Genomic DNA, 18,042 nt, shown 5'->3' with positions numbered 1-18,042 from the left:
AAGGAAAACCTAAAAGGGGAAAGAAAACCATAAACCAAACTAGGCGGTGGAATTTAATAGGGGAGAAAATAGAATTATTTAAAAATAGGACGTTAAAAAGAAGCAACCTGGAATGTGGAAAATGAAACAAACTTAATGTGGTATAAAGATGACTAAATATATTAAAAGAGTAGCAAAAGAAGTCCTAGGAGAATCAAAAGGAACGGGACCATTATTTAAAGAAACTTAGTGGTGGAAAGAACAAGTCCAAAAATTCGTAAAAACAAAACAATAATGCTATAAAGTTCGGCAAAAAAACTAAAAGTAGTGAAACCTTTGACAAATATAAAAAAGTAAATAAAGAAGTTAAGTAGTAAACCCCACGGGGTTGGCCTAGGGGGTGAGAACTTGGACCCTGGTGTCTCATGAAGCATCATGTCTCAGGTTCAAGCCTTTGGGTAAAACAATTTCCGTGGAGCGGGGTGTGTGAGTATCAACTAGGAAAAAAAAAGTAGTGAGGAAAAACATAGAGCATATGACGATTTCTATTCTAAACTAGACACAAAAGAAGAGGAGAATAATATATAAACTTGTTAAGGCAGAAGAAAACTAGAGATTTTAGTCATATTAAATGTATCAAGTGTGAGGAGAAGAATATATTTAAAATAGAGATTTATATTCTAAACTAGACACAAAAGATGAGGAGAAAGAATATATATAACTTGTTAAGCTAAGGGAGAAGAAAACTAGAGATTTTAGCCATATTAAATGTATCAAGGGTATACATTCATGGGTTTTTTAGTAAATGACAATGAAATTAAAGAAAGATGGAAAAGTTATATTGCTAAACAATCCATATAGGAAGTCTAGGCTTAGAAGAATACAACATAATTTTCCGTAAAGGTCAAAGAGTGGGAGGTTAGGAATGCCTTAAGGAAGATGAAATTGAGGAGGGCTTTAATACCGATGGTATTGCTATTGAGGAGTGGAAGTGTCTAGGAGAAGTTGGCTTGTCTAGGTTAACAAAATTATTTAATGAGAAATAACAACTACGAGGATGCCGAATGAGTGGTGCCAAAGTATTCTAGTACCTAGTACAAAGTTCTAATAATTATTGTGGTATTAAATTAATGAGTCACACTATGAAACATTGGGAGAGAGTGTTGAACAATGCCTTAGACGAGAGACGGAAGAGCCAGAAAATCAATTTGGATTCATGTTGGGTAGGCCAACGATGGAGGCTACTTATTGAGGAGACTAATGGAAATATATTGAAAGAAGAAAAATCTGCATGGTTTTTATTGATTTGGAGAAAGCCTATGATAGGTTACCTAGGGACCTAATATGGAGGGTTTTAGAAAAGAAAGGAGTCCAAAAGGATACATTGACTAAAAAAGAGATGTATGATGGCTGTGTGAAAATGGTTAGAACGCCTGTAGAGGAAGCAAGTGAATTCCCAATTACTGTAGGCTTAGACCAAGGGTCAGCATTAAGTTCATACCTTTAGCCTTGATTATGGATGAGCTGACAAAGACACATCCAAGATGAGATTCTACAATGTACGTCAGATGATATTGTTTAGTCGATGAGACTACAGGAGTTTACGCCAAATTGGAGGTTTAGAAAGACGCTTTAGAACAAAAAAAATTTAAGATAAGTCAAATTAAAACGGAATATATAAAGTGTAGCTTTAGTCAGTCAAGAAAGACAAATGAGGATGTGGTGAGGTTTGAAGAGAAGCTTAGACACATCCAAATGAGGATGTAGAAAGACAAATGAGATTGTAGCTTATAAAGTGTATGTTATTTGCCGATGATATTGTCTTAGTTGATGAGACTGGAGGAGTTAATGCCAAATTGGAGATTTGGAAAGAAGCTTTAGAACTAAAAGGGTTTAAGATAAGTTAAAATAAAACTGAATATATGGAGTGTAACTTTAGTAAATCTTGAAAGACAAATGAGGATGTAGTTAGGATTGAGAATCAAGATACGAAAAAAGTGAACATTTTCGTTATTTAGGTTCAATTATTCATAATGAGGGAAAAATTGGAGATGACGTTAATCATAGAATCAAGACAGGATGGGTTAAATGGAGGAGTGCATCAAGTATATTGTGTGATAGGTGTATCACCTTGCTATTGAAAGGGGAGTTTTATGGAACAATTATTAGACCAGCCATACTTTATTGTACCAAATGTGGCAGACAGCTAAGAAACAACATTTGCATAAAGTGAGTGAGACTAGAAATGCAAATGTTGAGATGGATGTGCTGTAAAACTAGAAAGGACAGAATTAAAAATTATCACATTCGAGAGATGGTGGGAGTGGCATTGATTCGCGATAAAATGAGAGAAAATCGGTTAAGATGGTTTGGACATGTACAAAGAAGACATTTAAGTGCGCTGGTTAGAAAAAGTGACATAGTCCACACTGAGAGTAATACTAGGGGAAGAGAAAAACCATAGTTAATGTGGGTAGAGTTGGGAAAGAAATATATGATAGCATGTGGATTGACTGAGGCTATGGCCTTAAATAGAGCAGAATGAAAACATAGGATTCATGTAGCCGACCCAGGGTAGTAGCATTGATTCGAGATAAAATGAGAGAAAATCGATTAAGATGCTTTGAAAATGTACAAAGAAGATATTTAAGTACGCTGGTTAGAAAAAGTGACATAGTCTACACTGAGGGTAATACTAGGGGAATAGAAAAACAATAGTTAATGTGCGTAGGGTTAGTAAAGAAATATATGATAGCATGTGAATTGACTGAGACTATGGCCTTAAATTGAGCAGCATAGAAACATAGGGATTCATGCAGCTGACCTCAAGTAATTGGTAAAAGGATTAGTGGTGGTTGTTGCCGTTTAATTAATGCAACATGGAAAAATATAATCACTTTGTATAACAATACATATTCTATTATCTCGGTGGTGGTGATCTATGTTACCCGGACTCGAGTACGGGTGTCAGACACGGGTATATGTCTAGAAGTCGGATTCGGCATTCTTTTGAATTATTGAACACGGGGACTCGGCTAAAAAGTGTCCAAAAATTGGACACCGACACTTGGACACGTTAAAATATTAACATGTAATCTTAACAAACTTATAAGATGCTACATTTATATACTAAAAGTTTAAAAAATTGTAATAGTCTGGATGATTTGGTTATAAAAAAAAGTTTTAAATGGATAAAGTTTCACTTACACCCAAATTTACTTTTTGCCTGCAAATTGACCATTTTACCCTCAATTTTTTAAAACAAAATATATGTAACCTTAAATGACAAAAAAAAACCCTCTCTATATATATATATATATATATATATATATATACACTATTTGGGTAGTCCCCACATCAACACCTCCTCTCCTCTCCAGGGATCAAAATAGTAAAGGCCATATGAATTGAACCAATACGTATGTTACAGGAGTTAGTTTACCAATTTTTTAACAGGATGTCATTTTCTGTCGAAGCATGGAAAGTATGTAATGCTGGATGCTCTCTGTCTCATAATTGCTTGGATCTCCCTCATAATTTCCTTATCACTCTTCTCCCTTGACACACCCTTCTCAACGACCTCACTCTCAGTCTCGATACTGAAATTCCACCCTCCAAAACCTCACCAGTGGCCTTGCTCATTATCACAAGAACCAAACTCTGTAACTTCCCAGCTTCAAGCCATTCTGAAATTTGGGCGGTTAAATTTGCAATGAAGGTTTTAACACACTCATCTTGTGTAAGCAACATTGGGAGCCATATTTCTTCACCTTTACAAAACTTTGTTCCGGGTAGACTCCGCGATTATATAGAATACTGTTTGCAGCATAACCGAAGAATTCGCTAACAATCGCCGCCGATCCACGGAGGGTGATGATGTCTTTGGTAGCGGTTCTTGAAGCCATATGCAACCCTTTTCAAATCTAAATCTATAAAGTTGGTTTCAAATCTTTAAGGGGAAGAAAAAAAACTGGTTTTTTGGGCCAAAAAATCAAATAGGTTATGTGTGCTTTGTGGAAGGAAGAGAGAAAAATGGGACGATTTCAATTCAGTGAACTAGGGTTTGGTTCAATCAACAAAGCATATGTGTTGGGGTAATGTGTGATGATAGAGCAGGGGTCGGTGCACACACAGAGAGAAATTGGAGGAGAGAGAAGATGGCTTATGAGTGACGTGGATATTTTTCTCTCTCCTCGGGTGTAGGTTGGGTAGTTTGGTCATAAAAATAGTCAACAAGTGGTCAAAGGATGGTATAGTCATTTAACACCTCAAAAATACTCTGACACCACCAAAAATTGACATTTGGGGTGTAAGTGAAATGTTAAACCACTACTTCAAATGTAAGTGAACTTTTAAACTAAAATGTTAATCTAGCTGAAGAATGACATAACCTCAGGGGGTGCGAGTGTAATTTACCCTATTTTATATCCTGAGTAATGAATCACATTTGGCAAATAACCTTTGTCACTATTTGTTTTATTTTACTCTTTCACTATCTTTAAAATCACGTGTCAAAGTTCCCTTTCCCTATTTATTTTATTTTACTCTTCCACTATCTTTTAAATACATTAAATACAGAGTGAATAAAAAATTAGCTGTCAGCAACTTTTCAAAACAGCAGCTGACATTAATGTATAACAGCTGTTGAAGTCCAAAAGTCTCCATTATATACAAGTGGAGACTCACGTGGCAGCAACACAGCCTTTCAACAAACCAACTGATCCAGTGCATGAAAAACTCTTGGTTTATACAAATATGCGTGCAAAGGCAGCGCGGGAAACACAATCATCTTCAACTTTTAGCAAAGACACCATTTTTGAACCAGAGAACCTCCAAACAAGTAAAAGGGCAGCCGATCTATGAAGAAACAATCCAAAAAAAATATCAAACTTTTACAAGCATCAACCGATCCAAATAATTTGCAAGTTTTCTTCACGAACCGCCATGTCCGATTGCACAACGGAGTGTCCGACCCATATCAAGAGTCGGTGTCCGTGTTGTGTCGTGTCAACACGGGCACCTTGGCCTCACATGAAGAGTCCAGGTAAAACAAGTGGTGATACGCACTGAACACTTCATATGTGTAGGACTAAGACTAGATATATAGAAAATAATTCCACTTGGAAAAATAAAGAAAGAGATAATATCAAAAGTTGGTCCTAGCAATGCAAGGCAATTGGAAGAGTGGACAAACCTAATCTTTAAATTATCTATACAAAATAACCGCCCTTAAACTCAAATCCATGGTCCCACAAACTTGGCCTCCCAAACTTCTACCAATTGCAACAAGAAATTATCTATACAAGTAATGCCATTAGAACTACAAATAAAGTAAGTAGAAAATTGATGACCAATAGATAACGAGAACAACCAGTTCCATTCTTAGGCTCAGTAATAGACAAAAAGGGAATACAGATAAGGACATTACTTATAGAATTAGGCTTGATCGTTGAAATAGAATAGTGAAACTAATACATTGTTGAATGGAGCCTATAGACTAGATAACTATCAATTCGAGGGGAGAGGGAATATAGATAGGGAAGTTACTTATAGAATTAGGGCAGGATGGTTGAAAGGGAATAGTGAAACTAATACATTGTTGCATGGAGTCTATAGACTCAATAACGATCAATTCGAGGGGAGACTCCTATAAAAATAGTGCAGTAACTGACCAACCAAAATGAAGGATGAGATGTAATGGAAATATGAAACAACTTATTAAAGAAAATGCAGACGTAAAACCATAAAGTGAATACAATAAGGAAAAAAAAAAAAAAAAAACATTTATAACATGTTGAAGGTACCTCGCTAACTGCGGACAAGAAAAGGACAACTGGAAAGATGTTTTGTCATGATAAGCAAAAGCAGAAAAACCGAAAAGAATATAAATCCAAGGTAGTGAAAGAAACATGGAAATGTAAGATTCAACAAAAACCAACGCCCTAACATGCAGACAGCGGCAATTGTTTGAAACAAGGCTTAATAGAATTTCGTTATGTAAGAAGTCCCTACAAGAGAGACACACTAAGGGGAATAAAAAAGGAAAGAAAGAAAAGCAAACCTTCCTCCCCTCCACACCAACGCAAACTTCTCAGGACAAAACAACGAATGATAAAATCACACAAAAACAACTTGTTAATGGAAGAGATGGGGGGAAAATGCATATTCAAGTGTTGATAAGATGTAAAACCATACAATAAGAAATAGGGAAAATAAACCTTAGATTAAAGCTTTTGAAAAACAAATCTGACACCCCTGTCAGAGTTAGGAGGTGTTATTACCGTTAACGTATATTGTAAAGGTACAATATTGCCCTCACTATTAATAAATAAAATTACTTACCTCACTGGTGATGTAGTAAGAAAATAAGAAACATACACTCTTACCCCCTTAACCCTAAAACAGACAACAATTTTCTCTCTCCGAACCCTTAAATCTCTGTCCTTTCTCTCTTTCTCCTTGAACCCATGAAATTTCTCTTCTGCTTCTCATGTCTCTCTCTCATCTCTCCGCTCAGAATTTTCCATGCAATCTCTAATGCATTATACCAAGTTCCAACTCCATCATTAACGAGCAAACAGCACCACAACAGATGCCAACAACAGCATCGTTATCCGGAGAAGACAATGGTGAATCATTAGTTTTTATTTATTTATTTATTAGGAACCCAAAAAAAAAAAACACATACTGGAATGGTGATTATCGGTTTACAGTCCCCATCACTAACGGTATTGCAGTGGAATGCTGATTATTGTTTATGTAACCAATGGCCATAGATTCATCCCCTAAAAAAAATTATCGTTTAGGTAACCAACGGCCATAGATTCATCCCCTAAAAACAACACTAATCCCAATTATTTCACAAGAAAACCACAAAATATTTGAGACTTATTGACCACACTCACACCAATTTGCACAAAATAAGAAACCTAGGTTGAAGATGATGCTCAATTGGATCACGAATTATGTCGCGTAGTTGCGATTTGTTTAGAGTTAGGATTTTTTGAAACCCTAAACATCTTTCCACTCTGGATTTAGTATGTTTGAAATTTCCCATTATTTTTGCACTGAATTTTCCGACTATGATATGAAGTCTCCAATGGGTAGGCTGGGATGAGAGGGGCGTTGAGATCGTAATTGCGTGGGGGCTCTCCGTTGATCCATTTACATATAATTTCTAAGAATGAATGTCTATATATAAAATTGCTAAGAATGAATGTCGACAATTGTAACAAAGGCTTTTTTTGATGGCTAAGATAATTAAAGCACCATCAAAAATGGTGCATGGACAACGAGAGATTGCTTTTGCTACAAATATATGCACGTATATATGCATGAATCTAGGCTAGAGAGAAAGAGGGGGGAACAGCAAGAGATGCATATATATATATATATATATATAGAGAGAGAGAGAGAGAGAGAGAGATGTAGAGAGGGGATTACGAGATTGTAAAGAGAGAGGGGAACAAGAGTGTAGAGAGAAGAATTCCAAAAATACTGTGTTAGACATGTAAGGGTAATATGGTCCATGTGTTAAGGTTAATTTAGTAATTTTAAATAGTGAGCAAGTCTAATTTGGTCATTTTGCTACAAAGAAGGGTACTTTTGACATTTTGATTTATCTATTTAACTAGCTTTTAACTTGGCAAACCGTAAACTAACTGCAGGGGCGGTCGGAGTAAAGTCAACCAAACCTCATGGAGGGTTGACCAAACTTTTTTCAATAGTTTCAGCCAATGGTAATTTAAGAAAACGTCAGGGGAGGTCAGAGTAATTTACCCTAAGCAATAAAACATTTGTAAGAAGTTGAAGGTACCACCAATTGAGGACAAGACAAGAGGACACTAGATTTTTTGCCATGGCAATTGAAAGATAAGGGTGAAAATAACGCCAACTCGAGGTAGCGAAAAAAACACGGAAATGTAAGGTTCAACAAAAACCAACACCCTAACATGAAAACAACCACAAACAAGATTCATGTAGCAAAGCCTACATTGTTTGGAAAAAGGCTTTCTGGAGAGCCATGTAAAGGAGAAGAAAAAGAAGAAAGGGGGAAAAAGGAAGAAAGAAAGAAAAGACAACCTTCATCCCACCAACCCAACACCTACCTCTCAATATCCACAAAATTGACTACAACCTAGGAGAAAACATAATTAAAGGACCATCTTCTCTTACATTATCCAGTAGCCAGAGACACGTGTCTATGTTCTTTTCGGTGTTGAGGGACACTGTGTTGCCAGCCTCTATGCAGGATGTGCTCGAGTATTAAGGGATGTACAGTGGAGAAGAGCACTCGGGACGCGTGGAGGGAAAGATCTCCTTGCATTTGGTGGGGTTTGTGGAGGGAAAGGAATAGGTAGCCTTTTGATGGAGTGGAAGCTCTAGTGTGGGTGTTGAAGCACAAAATTTTGAGTTCCCTATTTTTTTGGTGTACAAGGTGGGTTTGTATATCTGTAGAGGATTTGATTTATTTTTTGGATAGCTTGAGGGGATAGAGATGTATTCTTTCTTCTAGTTGTTCTATGCAAGCAATCCTCTTTTGGGTGCCCTTAAATGAAATCTCTGATAAAAAATAATAATAATAATAGGAGGAGTACAATGGCTCTCCGATGAAGCATAGCAAGAGGGGGAAAAAAGTATATAAAAAACACCCACCCCCAAAAAAGCGTGTGCGCACGCACACAACCCCCTATCAGTATCCACATAATTGACTACAAACTAGGATAAAAAATAATCAAAGGACCTCTTGAGCTCTCTGATGAAGCATAGCAAGAACTCAAGACATAAATCTAACACAACAAACAATAGAAAAATACCAAGAAAGAAAGATACACCAACACCGCAAAGATAGCATTTAAAATATATATTTCTTATATATAAATATAGGTATATTATACATCGTAGTAACTATAAGCTTCTGATCAATTCATTCTTTGTATCATGTAATCAAGGGACTCAAGTGATTTCTAATTATCAACTCAACTCAATACCACAAAAAATCTAGACATCAAGTAACTCTTCAAGTCTCCTATCATAAAAACTAAAGACTGATTGAATTTATAACGAACGCTCATGTACAATTCCTCACTTTACTATAAATATGATCTGCCTTATTTTATTACAAACGAGGCAACCTTGTCTTTAAAAAAAATTGATACAGAAATGCATACCACAACACCTCACGGACATGTTGCAATATATCCTGCCCATGTTTGAACCACTAAGACTTGGTCTCCGGATAAAAGTGACTCAATCCTATAAAGATTAAAGATAGCCACTCTCACCCAAATTAAACGAGGGGAACTTGACTATAAATGACTATAAAAATTCAACAGGCCTAAAGCACATGGCCAAGATCGTATAGTCCAACTCACAAATTCCTAGCGGCCTAAATCGTCTTAAAATGGAGATGGATGATTTCCAACCAGACTGGAGAGAAGGAAGAGGAAGAATAAGATATAGTCACTGTCTAGAATTGATCCAGTCTCTCTGAATATTTTTAGGACTAACACCAGGAAGCTCTAGATTAAAGAAGCAAGATCCTAATCTTATCAATCAGTTAAACCTATTACTTATCAAAAAGAAATCAATAAGTTGAACCTACAGTTGCTCATATTTATGGGGCCGAATATGATTTCTAAACTTGCTTTCTTGTTCAAAACGTATTCTCTTGCAATCAGACCCGAATATGTATAAAGGCCAATTTTGGGATTTTCGTCATGGAGAACTAGTTATTACTCTTTCTTTGGTTAACATAACACAACTTTCTAGAAGTGCTAAGGGTGATAACACAACCTCAGAATCAAGGAAAAATTTCACACTCACCACACAAAACATTTGTTAAGTGACCATTAACTGAGATCAAAACAGCTACATAAGTGCTTTAAAAATGCCAGAATGTATGTTACATGGTAATATGCTCTAAAACACTAGGCTTATGAGTAGGTGAACAGAGGCAAAACCTTTGAACTCGGAGGCTTTCTCAGGAGATACATGATCCCATGTTTTTTCCAATGCTTTTCTTATCTTTAAATTTGTTTCACCATCTAAGTTAGAAGTCTGTTACCAGGGAAACAAAATGAAGGAATTACAAGGGGGGGAAAAGAATCAAAAAAATTATTAGTTCTTTTCAAACGATAACAATTTTTTTTTCAGTAACCGAGAAAATCTATTTATATTAACAAATATTCTACCGACAGAATCTTATAGCATAAATGAAAAGAAACCTCAATGTAGCAGACACCATCTGGGTTTGTACTAGCAAGGAATAGCAGATCTGCAGGAAAAAATCCATCCTGCTTAACCTGAAATGAGAGCAACATTCAGCTTTATAGTAAAACTTTGAATAAGTTATTGAATACTGAAGTACTAATAAATTAAAAAAATGCAAAGATGAAAAAATAAAGTAAATGTTTTAGCAATGTGTATGAACTGGAAGCTGAAGAAAGGCTATGGGTAACTCATATACAAGTAACTTTAAGAAATTTGAACATTAAAATAGAATTTTTAGTTTGTCTACATTGTGCTTCTACAATTTTATAAGGCCAACAAAAGGGTAGAACCAGTATACACAAGATAGCTATTATTCACTGGACTATTTTGCAGCCAATAATGGGACTCAAAATTTTGTCAATAATTATAAAAACTGCATTCAGTAATTCGTGTTTGAGGATGTTGCCACAGTGTAATCACTAAACTGTGTATAACCAAGTCAAAAAAGACAAGCATCAATTGATGGCTTAAGTTGATTGTAATTGTTAGGTCGAACAATGTTTCCAGCATCACCCATTGTCACCCCTAATAAGCCAACAAAAGTCCTCCTTCCCTCAAGAACTCCAATCCAACTAGGGTTGCCTAATTTATCATCAGCCTTTTTAATTTAAAAAATAATATTCAAGTCAGATGTAACATGCATCTTTTGCTTAGCAAAAATGTCTGTGGCCATGTATAATTTGAATTTTATGTTGAATTAATTTTTTACGCTGTTTTATGGCAGTAGTAGATTATAATGGAGGGGAGTGCTTCTTTTTTTTTTTTTTTTTTTTTTTTGATAAGTAAAAATTCATTAAAAGCGCTCAAAAGGGGAATGTGTCCCTCTAAAACAACACAAGGCCAGATAGGGCCTCTAAACCCTCAACAAATCTAAGAACTCTACAAGCTCATTCAAGGATTTACAATTCCTTCCTAGAACCCAACAAAAAATCCAAGAAATAAGTTTTGAGTAATGTCAATGCAGTAATCTTGGTAAGAGTTCCAGAGTACATTTCTAGACAGGCAGTATGATTAACCAGAGCATAACAATGTTTTCTCTTCTACCTTTATCAAATGTTTAAACAGAACCGTAAAAAAGGGTAAGAAAGCAAGGTAAAGTTCTTGCATCCTTGGTAGCAGTTGCTTACACCTTCACCGTCCCCATTGTAGTACGAAATTAAGAATTCACGGCTGCACCAATTAAAGAGTCGATTTTCCATATCGTGTTGCCCATATTGCTTTTGCTTGTTTGCTTAGAATGCATATTAGCTATTACTACATGTTTATGTTGATGAATTACATTGAAGTTTGAAGGAACCCTCCATTGGTTGAGTTGCAATTCATTAGTGTGGACAGGATGATTTATACCGTAATAATTGGTATAGGAGTGGTCAGTCTGAGTCTTGTAAATGGTGGAAAACATGCTCCTTAATTACATGCCATTGAACAGATTTTTGAGGGCCTCAAAGCAACAATTCCATAACACTATGTTGCATTTTCCAAAACAATTTTAGCTTGTCGGATAAAGTTAATAAAGTTACTGAACTCGAGCAACAAAAATATGGTGGCACAACAATGCTGTGTATAAGGTGAATAGTTATAAAAGCAACGGGTCTCTAATGGATGATATCGAGACTAGGTTGAATAGCTACGAAGCTAGGGGTAAAAAAGCCCATAGGGGCACATTTAGGGCCACAACATGACCAAAGTTTCATGACACAATTACCTTTACGATTTACATACTTCAATTCTGGCTCTAATTGGAAACAGTAATAAATCTCACAAACATTCCTAGCACACATGCAACAATTCGCATTGACACAAGCAAATAGAAACATCAGTAGCACGGGTTGCAAGCCCCAAACAGGAAATCTCACTTCATCAAAGACTGGCACAAAGGATCACTAAAGTGACAGTACTTACTCGAACAATGTCTCCGACCTGCACTGATTTCCAGGGAGTGCGAACCCAATTTTGATCTTGCAACACTTCCATCATAGAATTATTTATCACCTTATCATTTTGAAGACGCTTCTGTTATACATAATTAGCAAAGGAAAAAAAAGAAGTAAGCAATATTTTCCTGAATTTCATACTCTAAAGCAAATAAATTGATAGGGATCCAGGCCTTAAGTAAACCTAGAAGAATGCAATAAGGTCTTCAAAACTCTTCCATATACATAATTAGGAATAAATAAATAAAAACTAAAAATAAAAATTGAGGTATGTGAGAAATTTTTTCAGACATATACTCTCTAATGCAGGTAAATTGATAGAAATCCAAGCCCCAAGTTAAATAAAATTATATGCAAGTCTGTTCTTGAAGACATCCCATGAAGAAAACAATTACTGCATGCTGAAAGCCTAAGGGTTAATATTACTCACCCAGTCCTCAAATGCCTCCTTTACAAGAGAAGCAAAAAGCACCATACTCAGTGGGAGCACATTCGTCACCGGAGATACAGGACTGCATGATACAGAAACAACATCATCAAATGCAGACAAATAACACGGTAAAAAAACTAGTCAGAAGCATAACACAGTAAAAAACTAGTCCACAGAACCTAATAAAATTGCAGCCCTCAATTAGTGCTGACTTATGCAAAATCAAAGTTGTCAAAGTAAAAATGGGAGCAGGAAAAGGAAGCAGAAAGGGCCGCAGTTGGGGCCTGGGGGACTGTGAATCAGCAAGTACATAGGAAGCAGCAGAAGACAGAAGCATATATGATATCTTGATAAGAGAACAGAAGAAATGCATATCTATCTAAAAAATAAATAAATAAAATTTCCACATAAATAAACATAGTAAGAAATACTCCCTCTCCCACATAAAAATGAGTGCAGTTTTCAATGTTTTTTTTATTATAGTGGTAGGGAATGAATTTTCAAATATACCCTTCTATGGTGGGTCCTCATGCTTTTATAACTTCAAGGCACGGAGAGTAAATTAGGAATATTAAAAAAACTAGTACATTGGATTTTGAATGGGACAATTATTTTGGGACAGCCAAAAATGGAAAGGTGGACACTTTTTGTGGGACGGAGGGAGTAATTAGTATTTATAAAATTATTTAATTAGTGCCATTATTCAAAATTACAAATGGAACTTCCTATTAATCAATTTCCCCTTCAAATAGAAATAGATGTAGAAATACAACACTGTGGAAGCACCATCTAAATTTTAAAATAAAAATAAAAAATTGAACATGAGTGCAAATCAAGAATTAAGTAAAGATAATCACACTCTCAAAGTGCTCCAAGCTGTATGCTTTGAAAACATGACATATTAAAAGTCCCAAGTGTTTTCCACCTATAGTTCATATCGGTTAAGTACCGAGATTGATTTGTTAAATAACCAAGAGCGTGAGAAAGAGCTGCAAAAAGATCAATCCATTAGGGACACCTCCCTTCCAGCCAGTTATATTGCAACAACAAATTACTATAAGTTGGAAGTGGGTCAATTGAATTCAAAATGAAATAAGCATGTTAAAAATGCCATACTAATTAATATGCTGGTCCACATGACTGATACTTGAAAATTAATCATTGATCTCTAATTTTACAAAGCGTACCTGATGGGTGTGCACGACAAAATTGAGATCATAAGAAAGTACAGGTTAGCCACCCGCCTGAACTGTCAGTGTAAACACAAAATATGTTTCAGCAAATAATTTAATAAATAAGTAACAAGATAGTGGTGCCAATAAATTGTATACAACTTGCGGCCAAGCAGGGTGCTATAAACATGCTTAATCCAGATCAACCCCGTTATTGAAGAAGTAGCGAACATAAACCCGCACAAACCACTGCCTTATGAGTAACCAAACCCATTTAACCAATTTAACTTTTTTAAGAAAAAAAGAAAAAGAAATACTTTCAATTGATGTTAAATTGTTAATATAAAAAACAAAATACGTTTCAAATATTTATCACACACTTAAAAGAGAAGGTAAATAATACATATTGCAAATGAACATGAAAATCCAAAATACAAACTAGAAGCCAATGTCATTGAAAGTTTAGTATCCCAAAAGCAAAGGAAAAAAAAAATTGAAATTTCCCCTTCAAACAACCTATGAAAAAGAAACCACCTTATTTGTCCATTATCAAATTTACCTATATGACTAGCAGAGTGCAGAACTGTAAAGAGAAACAAAAGAGGAAAACAAGGATTTTAACAAATAAATAAAAAGAAGGTTGTGAATTATAAAAATTATTTCAAATCAATCAATTACTAATTGGTACACTAGTACATGAAAAATGATGAGGAACTTTCATAAAACGAAAATGGATGCTAGAAAGGCCAATAAAAAGCCAATATGTAAACTTTAAGGATATATTAACAAGCTTTAATAATTATTTTTTGATTCATTGTAGGAAATGGTTTAGAGAAATATATAAAAGAGAATTCTATGAAAAATATATATATATATATATAGAGGAAAATTTTCTGGAAGTGCATCACAAATTTCTGAAGTTCTTATTTTCTTAAAAAAAGGACCATTCTTTAAGTTTTTAAACAGCTTCCACTCCCTTTCATTGCAGTTTCCAGAATACTGTTCAAGGTAAATAGATTCCCACTTTAAAAAAGGGTTTCACCCCAACAATGCCTTTAAGTATAACAATTTGAGACATATTTCCCCAACCCGAGGTACCCAGTTAACAGATGGATTGCATTTTTTTAATATAACAGTGAGTTGCTTTTAACACCAACCAACACAAGCACAACCAGGTTGGATTTGAATCAAGCAAACAGGTAGGGGTTAACGCCACGTAAGAATATTGGCACCATTCCATAGGGACAGCCATAATGTAAAAACACATGTATAATACCAGGATAGGAGTCTTAAAGCTAACTTACTTGTTCAAACAACCCTTTTGGTAAAAAAGTAAGAATATTGTACTTTGTAGTCGATATAGAATTCCCCTGAAACAATTGATCCCAATTCAATCAAATTAGAACAAGTATAACCATTTAAGTGACATATAACATAGAGAAGAGACAAATGTAAGAACAAACTTGTACAAATCAATCAACATGACTTTCAACTTTAATTGTGTAGAACATAGGCCACTCATGTTTTTATCTTTTTATTTTTTTTATTAGATGGTATACATATATTTTTCTATGGTTTACATATGTATTGACAATCTTAATTCAGATTGTAGACTGCCTCCTGCAGGATGGCTCCAATATGGCATATCCTGCTGGTCCACATAATTTGTTCTAGACCCTTGGTCAGTTGGAAATAAGCACCACATAACCAAGTTAGAGAAAAAGAAAAATTATATGCTCAATCTTCCCACACGAGTTTCTTATAGGACCATTGGTACTCGAAAGAGTGGGCCACACCACAATTATCCATTTCCAGAGTCGAAATAGGACAATCTTTTGACTATGTCATAACACGTCAGTCCTAACAAATATGCCTTTAAGACACCGTTCAAGCATCAACACCAACAATGAAATGAATACCAATAACTACAACTGTGAAGAAGAACAATGTGGTCCGCATTGGTAACATGAGGGAAGGGGAAGCCCAGAATTAAAATGGGTAAAAGTAATAAAAAAAACATATGATAAACTGTGGTTTAAAATAACTATGACATTAGGGTAGAATGACAAAGCAGGATTCATAAATCTGAACAAGGAAGTTGGCAAAATCCATGTAAATGTCTCAGTTATACAGATCCATAGATACCAAATGACCAGCAGCAGAACGCATGTCCATTCCACCATTTAGGGCGAAGAGGAGGTAGATAGCAAATCATAGCATCAGTTAAGAAAGCGTCTTTCCATATAAATAAGTTTAAAGACTATATACATGTAGATAGCAATTATAACCCACCCCCACTCGAAACAATAATAATCCTCATCCCTCTTCTCCTCAAAGCCAATCTATGAGTTGCAATCATAGTTGTTAAAGGCGCGCCTAGGCTCCAAAAAAGGCCCAGGCTCGTCAAGGCTCAGCTAGGGTACCTCAACCTATTACAAGCCAAGCCCCTTCAATCAGGCTCACATAAAGCCCTCGGGCTCACGCTTTTTAGTAGGCTCAAAAAAGGCACGCCTTGTATTTTTTAATCATTTATTCTTATCATTTTATTTTTTACCTAATGACTACTAAATTAAAAGGTTCTATATCATATATCGTATTGTTTAAACATATGAAATATTTGACAAAATTTATGGTTCACTACTTACATTAACTGCAATTACTGCTTGATTATGAATATATAATAATAATAATATATGTTTAAATATGAAATATTATATACACGCGCCTTACACTTAGGCTCCAGAAGGCCTTTGGCGCCTTACTGTGCCTTGAGCCTTTAACAACTATGGTTGCAATTATTTCCTTCACGGAAAGGTCGTCCCCACATTTTCTAGTCATGAATCACACTCCGTTCTACTAAATATCCGTAAGGCAATCAAAAGACACAACAAATACCCTTATCTAAAATAAGAAAATTCTGCAAGTAGAAAAAGTTGTCCCTGTTAGTGAGGGGATTGAGATAACATGTGCCCCTGATCTTTAAAGAAAAACTCTACAGCTGCCCCTGTTATTGCTGAGTTGCTGGCCCCCCAAATTTGCTGATCCAGAATCCATCTAATAACTACTTGAATCAGAAGATTTATCAATGATCTCTCTCATATGATGGTCATAACACCATAAGTCAAGAGAGAGTTAAATTCTTGAGACTGCATGACAAAATCACAGCGAGCTGAAGACATCCCTTTTAAATTCTTTGCTAACAGACGCCACCCAAGAAGATGTCCAAAAAAACAAGTAAAACAGTTATCCCAAAGATCTTCCTCAAATATTTTTTAAAAAAACACAAGTACGAGAATCCCTATTAATCCAAATAAATCCAATCAAATCCAAAAAGAAAAAGAATAGAGAAGAAATGCACAACACCGCAAAAGTTTAGTTCTATATCCCTCACCAAAACTTCCTAAAGGTATCCAAAAAATATAATGAACCTCCAAGGCAGAAATTCGAGCTAGGTAAAACAACCTTGCTATAAAGCAGAAGTGAAAAGCTTACTTGGGTCTTCTAACCTATTAGTCTCTCTAGTATTGACCTTCACTATAACAAACGATCACAACCAACATCGATAGGCACAAGATAGAAGCTGCTTGGCACTATTCTTGCACACTTTCAACAAGTCTGCAATGAATCACCATCACCTCAAAAGTAACACATGCACATGAACAAGCCCACAAGTTGGCAACAAGCCTAAAGAAAAGGTGCCCACAAGTTGGCAACAAGGCTAAAGAAAAGGTACCCACAAGTTAGCAACAAGGCTAAAGAAAAGGTAACAAGGATCTTTTATTGGAAATAATAACAAGTTCAAGTTGGTCAATGTATGCATACAAGCATAGGCACAAGGCGTATATTACAATTAAAGGGGCACTATTCATTCTAAAGCCTCAACTTTAAGAGGAGTCTTAGTTTTCAAAATCAATCAAACTGATGGGAGGGGAGATTACTTTTCAGTCTTAGAATAATGAAGCACAAATACCATTTTGTATTAAATGAAATATTAGTGCATAAGCATCAATACCTGGTGCATTTCGAAAGAGAAAAATTAAACATATAACACTTCTAATATCTTAATAGTTGAGTAATTATGTTTATTTCAATTTGGACCTCATGATGGTTTTCTTGGTTCTTCGCAGTGTTATCAAAGGCCCAAGCGCACTAAGGCGCTAGAGGTCCTTTGGAGCCTAGGCGCAAGAAGCAAGGCGAGGCTCACACCTCAAGCGCACAATTAAAAATTAAATTAAAGCATATTCATATTCCATAT

The 18,042-nt window shown here is 35.4% G+C and overlaps 1 protein-coding gene and 1 pseudogene across 2 annotated transcripts in view; both read right to left on the bottom strand.

Moving 5' to 3' along the window:
• LOC132302959 (phospholipid-transporting ATPase 3) overlaps positions 1–18,042 on the bottom strand; it is a 33,324-nt gene that overhangs the window by 14,190 nt on the left and 1,092 nt on the right. Inside the window, exons 2-7 of one of the 2 annotated variants that reach the window (XM_059799974.1) lie at positions 15,092–15,157; positions 13,803–13,864; positions 12,616–12,697; positions 12,154–12,264; positions 10,206–10,283; positions 9,942–10,038 (exon numbers count right to left, since the gene is read on the bottom strand). In XM_059799974.1, coding sequence (XP_059655957.1) covers positions 9,942–10,038; positions 10,206–10,283; positions 12,154–12,264; positions 12,616–12,697; positions 13,803–13,864; positions 15,092–15,157 — 496 coding nt within the window. Of the gene's footprint in view, positions 1–9,941; positions 10,039–10,205; positions 10,284–10,741; positions 12,115–12,153; positions 12,265–12,615; positions 12,698–13,802; positions 13,865–15,091; positions 15,158–18,042 lie in introns of those variants that run through there. The other variant, XM_059799975.1, reaches the window with a different exon arrangement.
• On the bottom strand, positions 1,550–9,935 carry LOC132302961 (mitotic spindle checkpoint protein MAD2-like; annotated as a pseudogene).

The sequence above is a fragment of the Cornus florida genome, unplaced genomic scaffold (genome assembly GCF_030987335.1).
Source record: "Cornus florida cultivar Cherokee Brave unplaced genomic scaffold, ASM3098733v1 CherokeeBrave_3.0.0_Hap2_Chr04, whole genome shotgun sequence".
NCBI classification, from domain to species: domain Eukaryota; kingdom Viridiplantae; phylum Streptophyta; class Magnoliopsida; order Cornales; family Cornaceae; genus Cornus; species Cornus florida.
The sequence above is the reverse complement of the archived record's forward strand: the minus strand, read 5'-3'. Positions and strand labels throughout refer to the sequence as shown.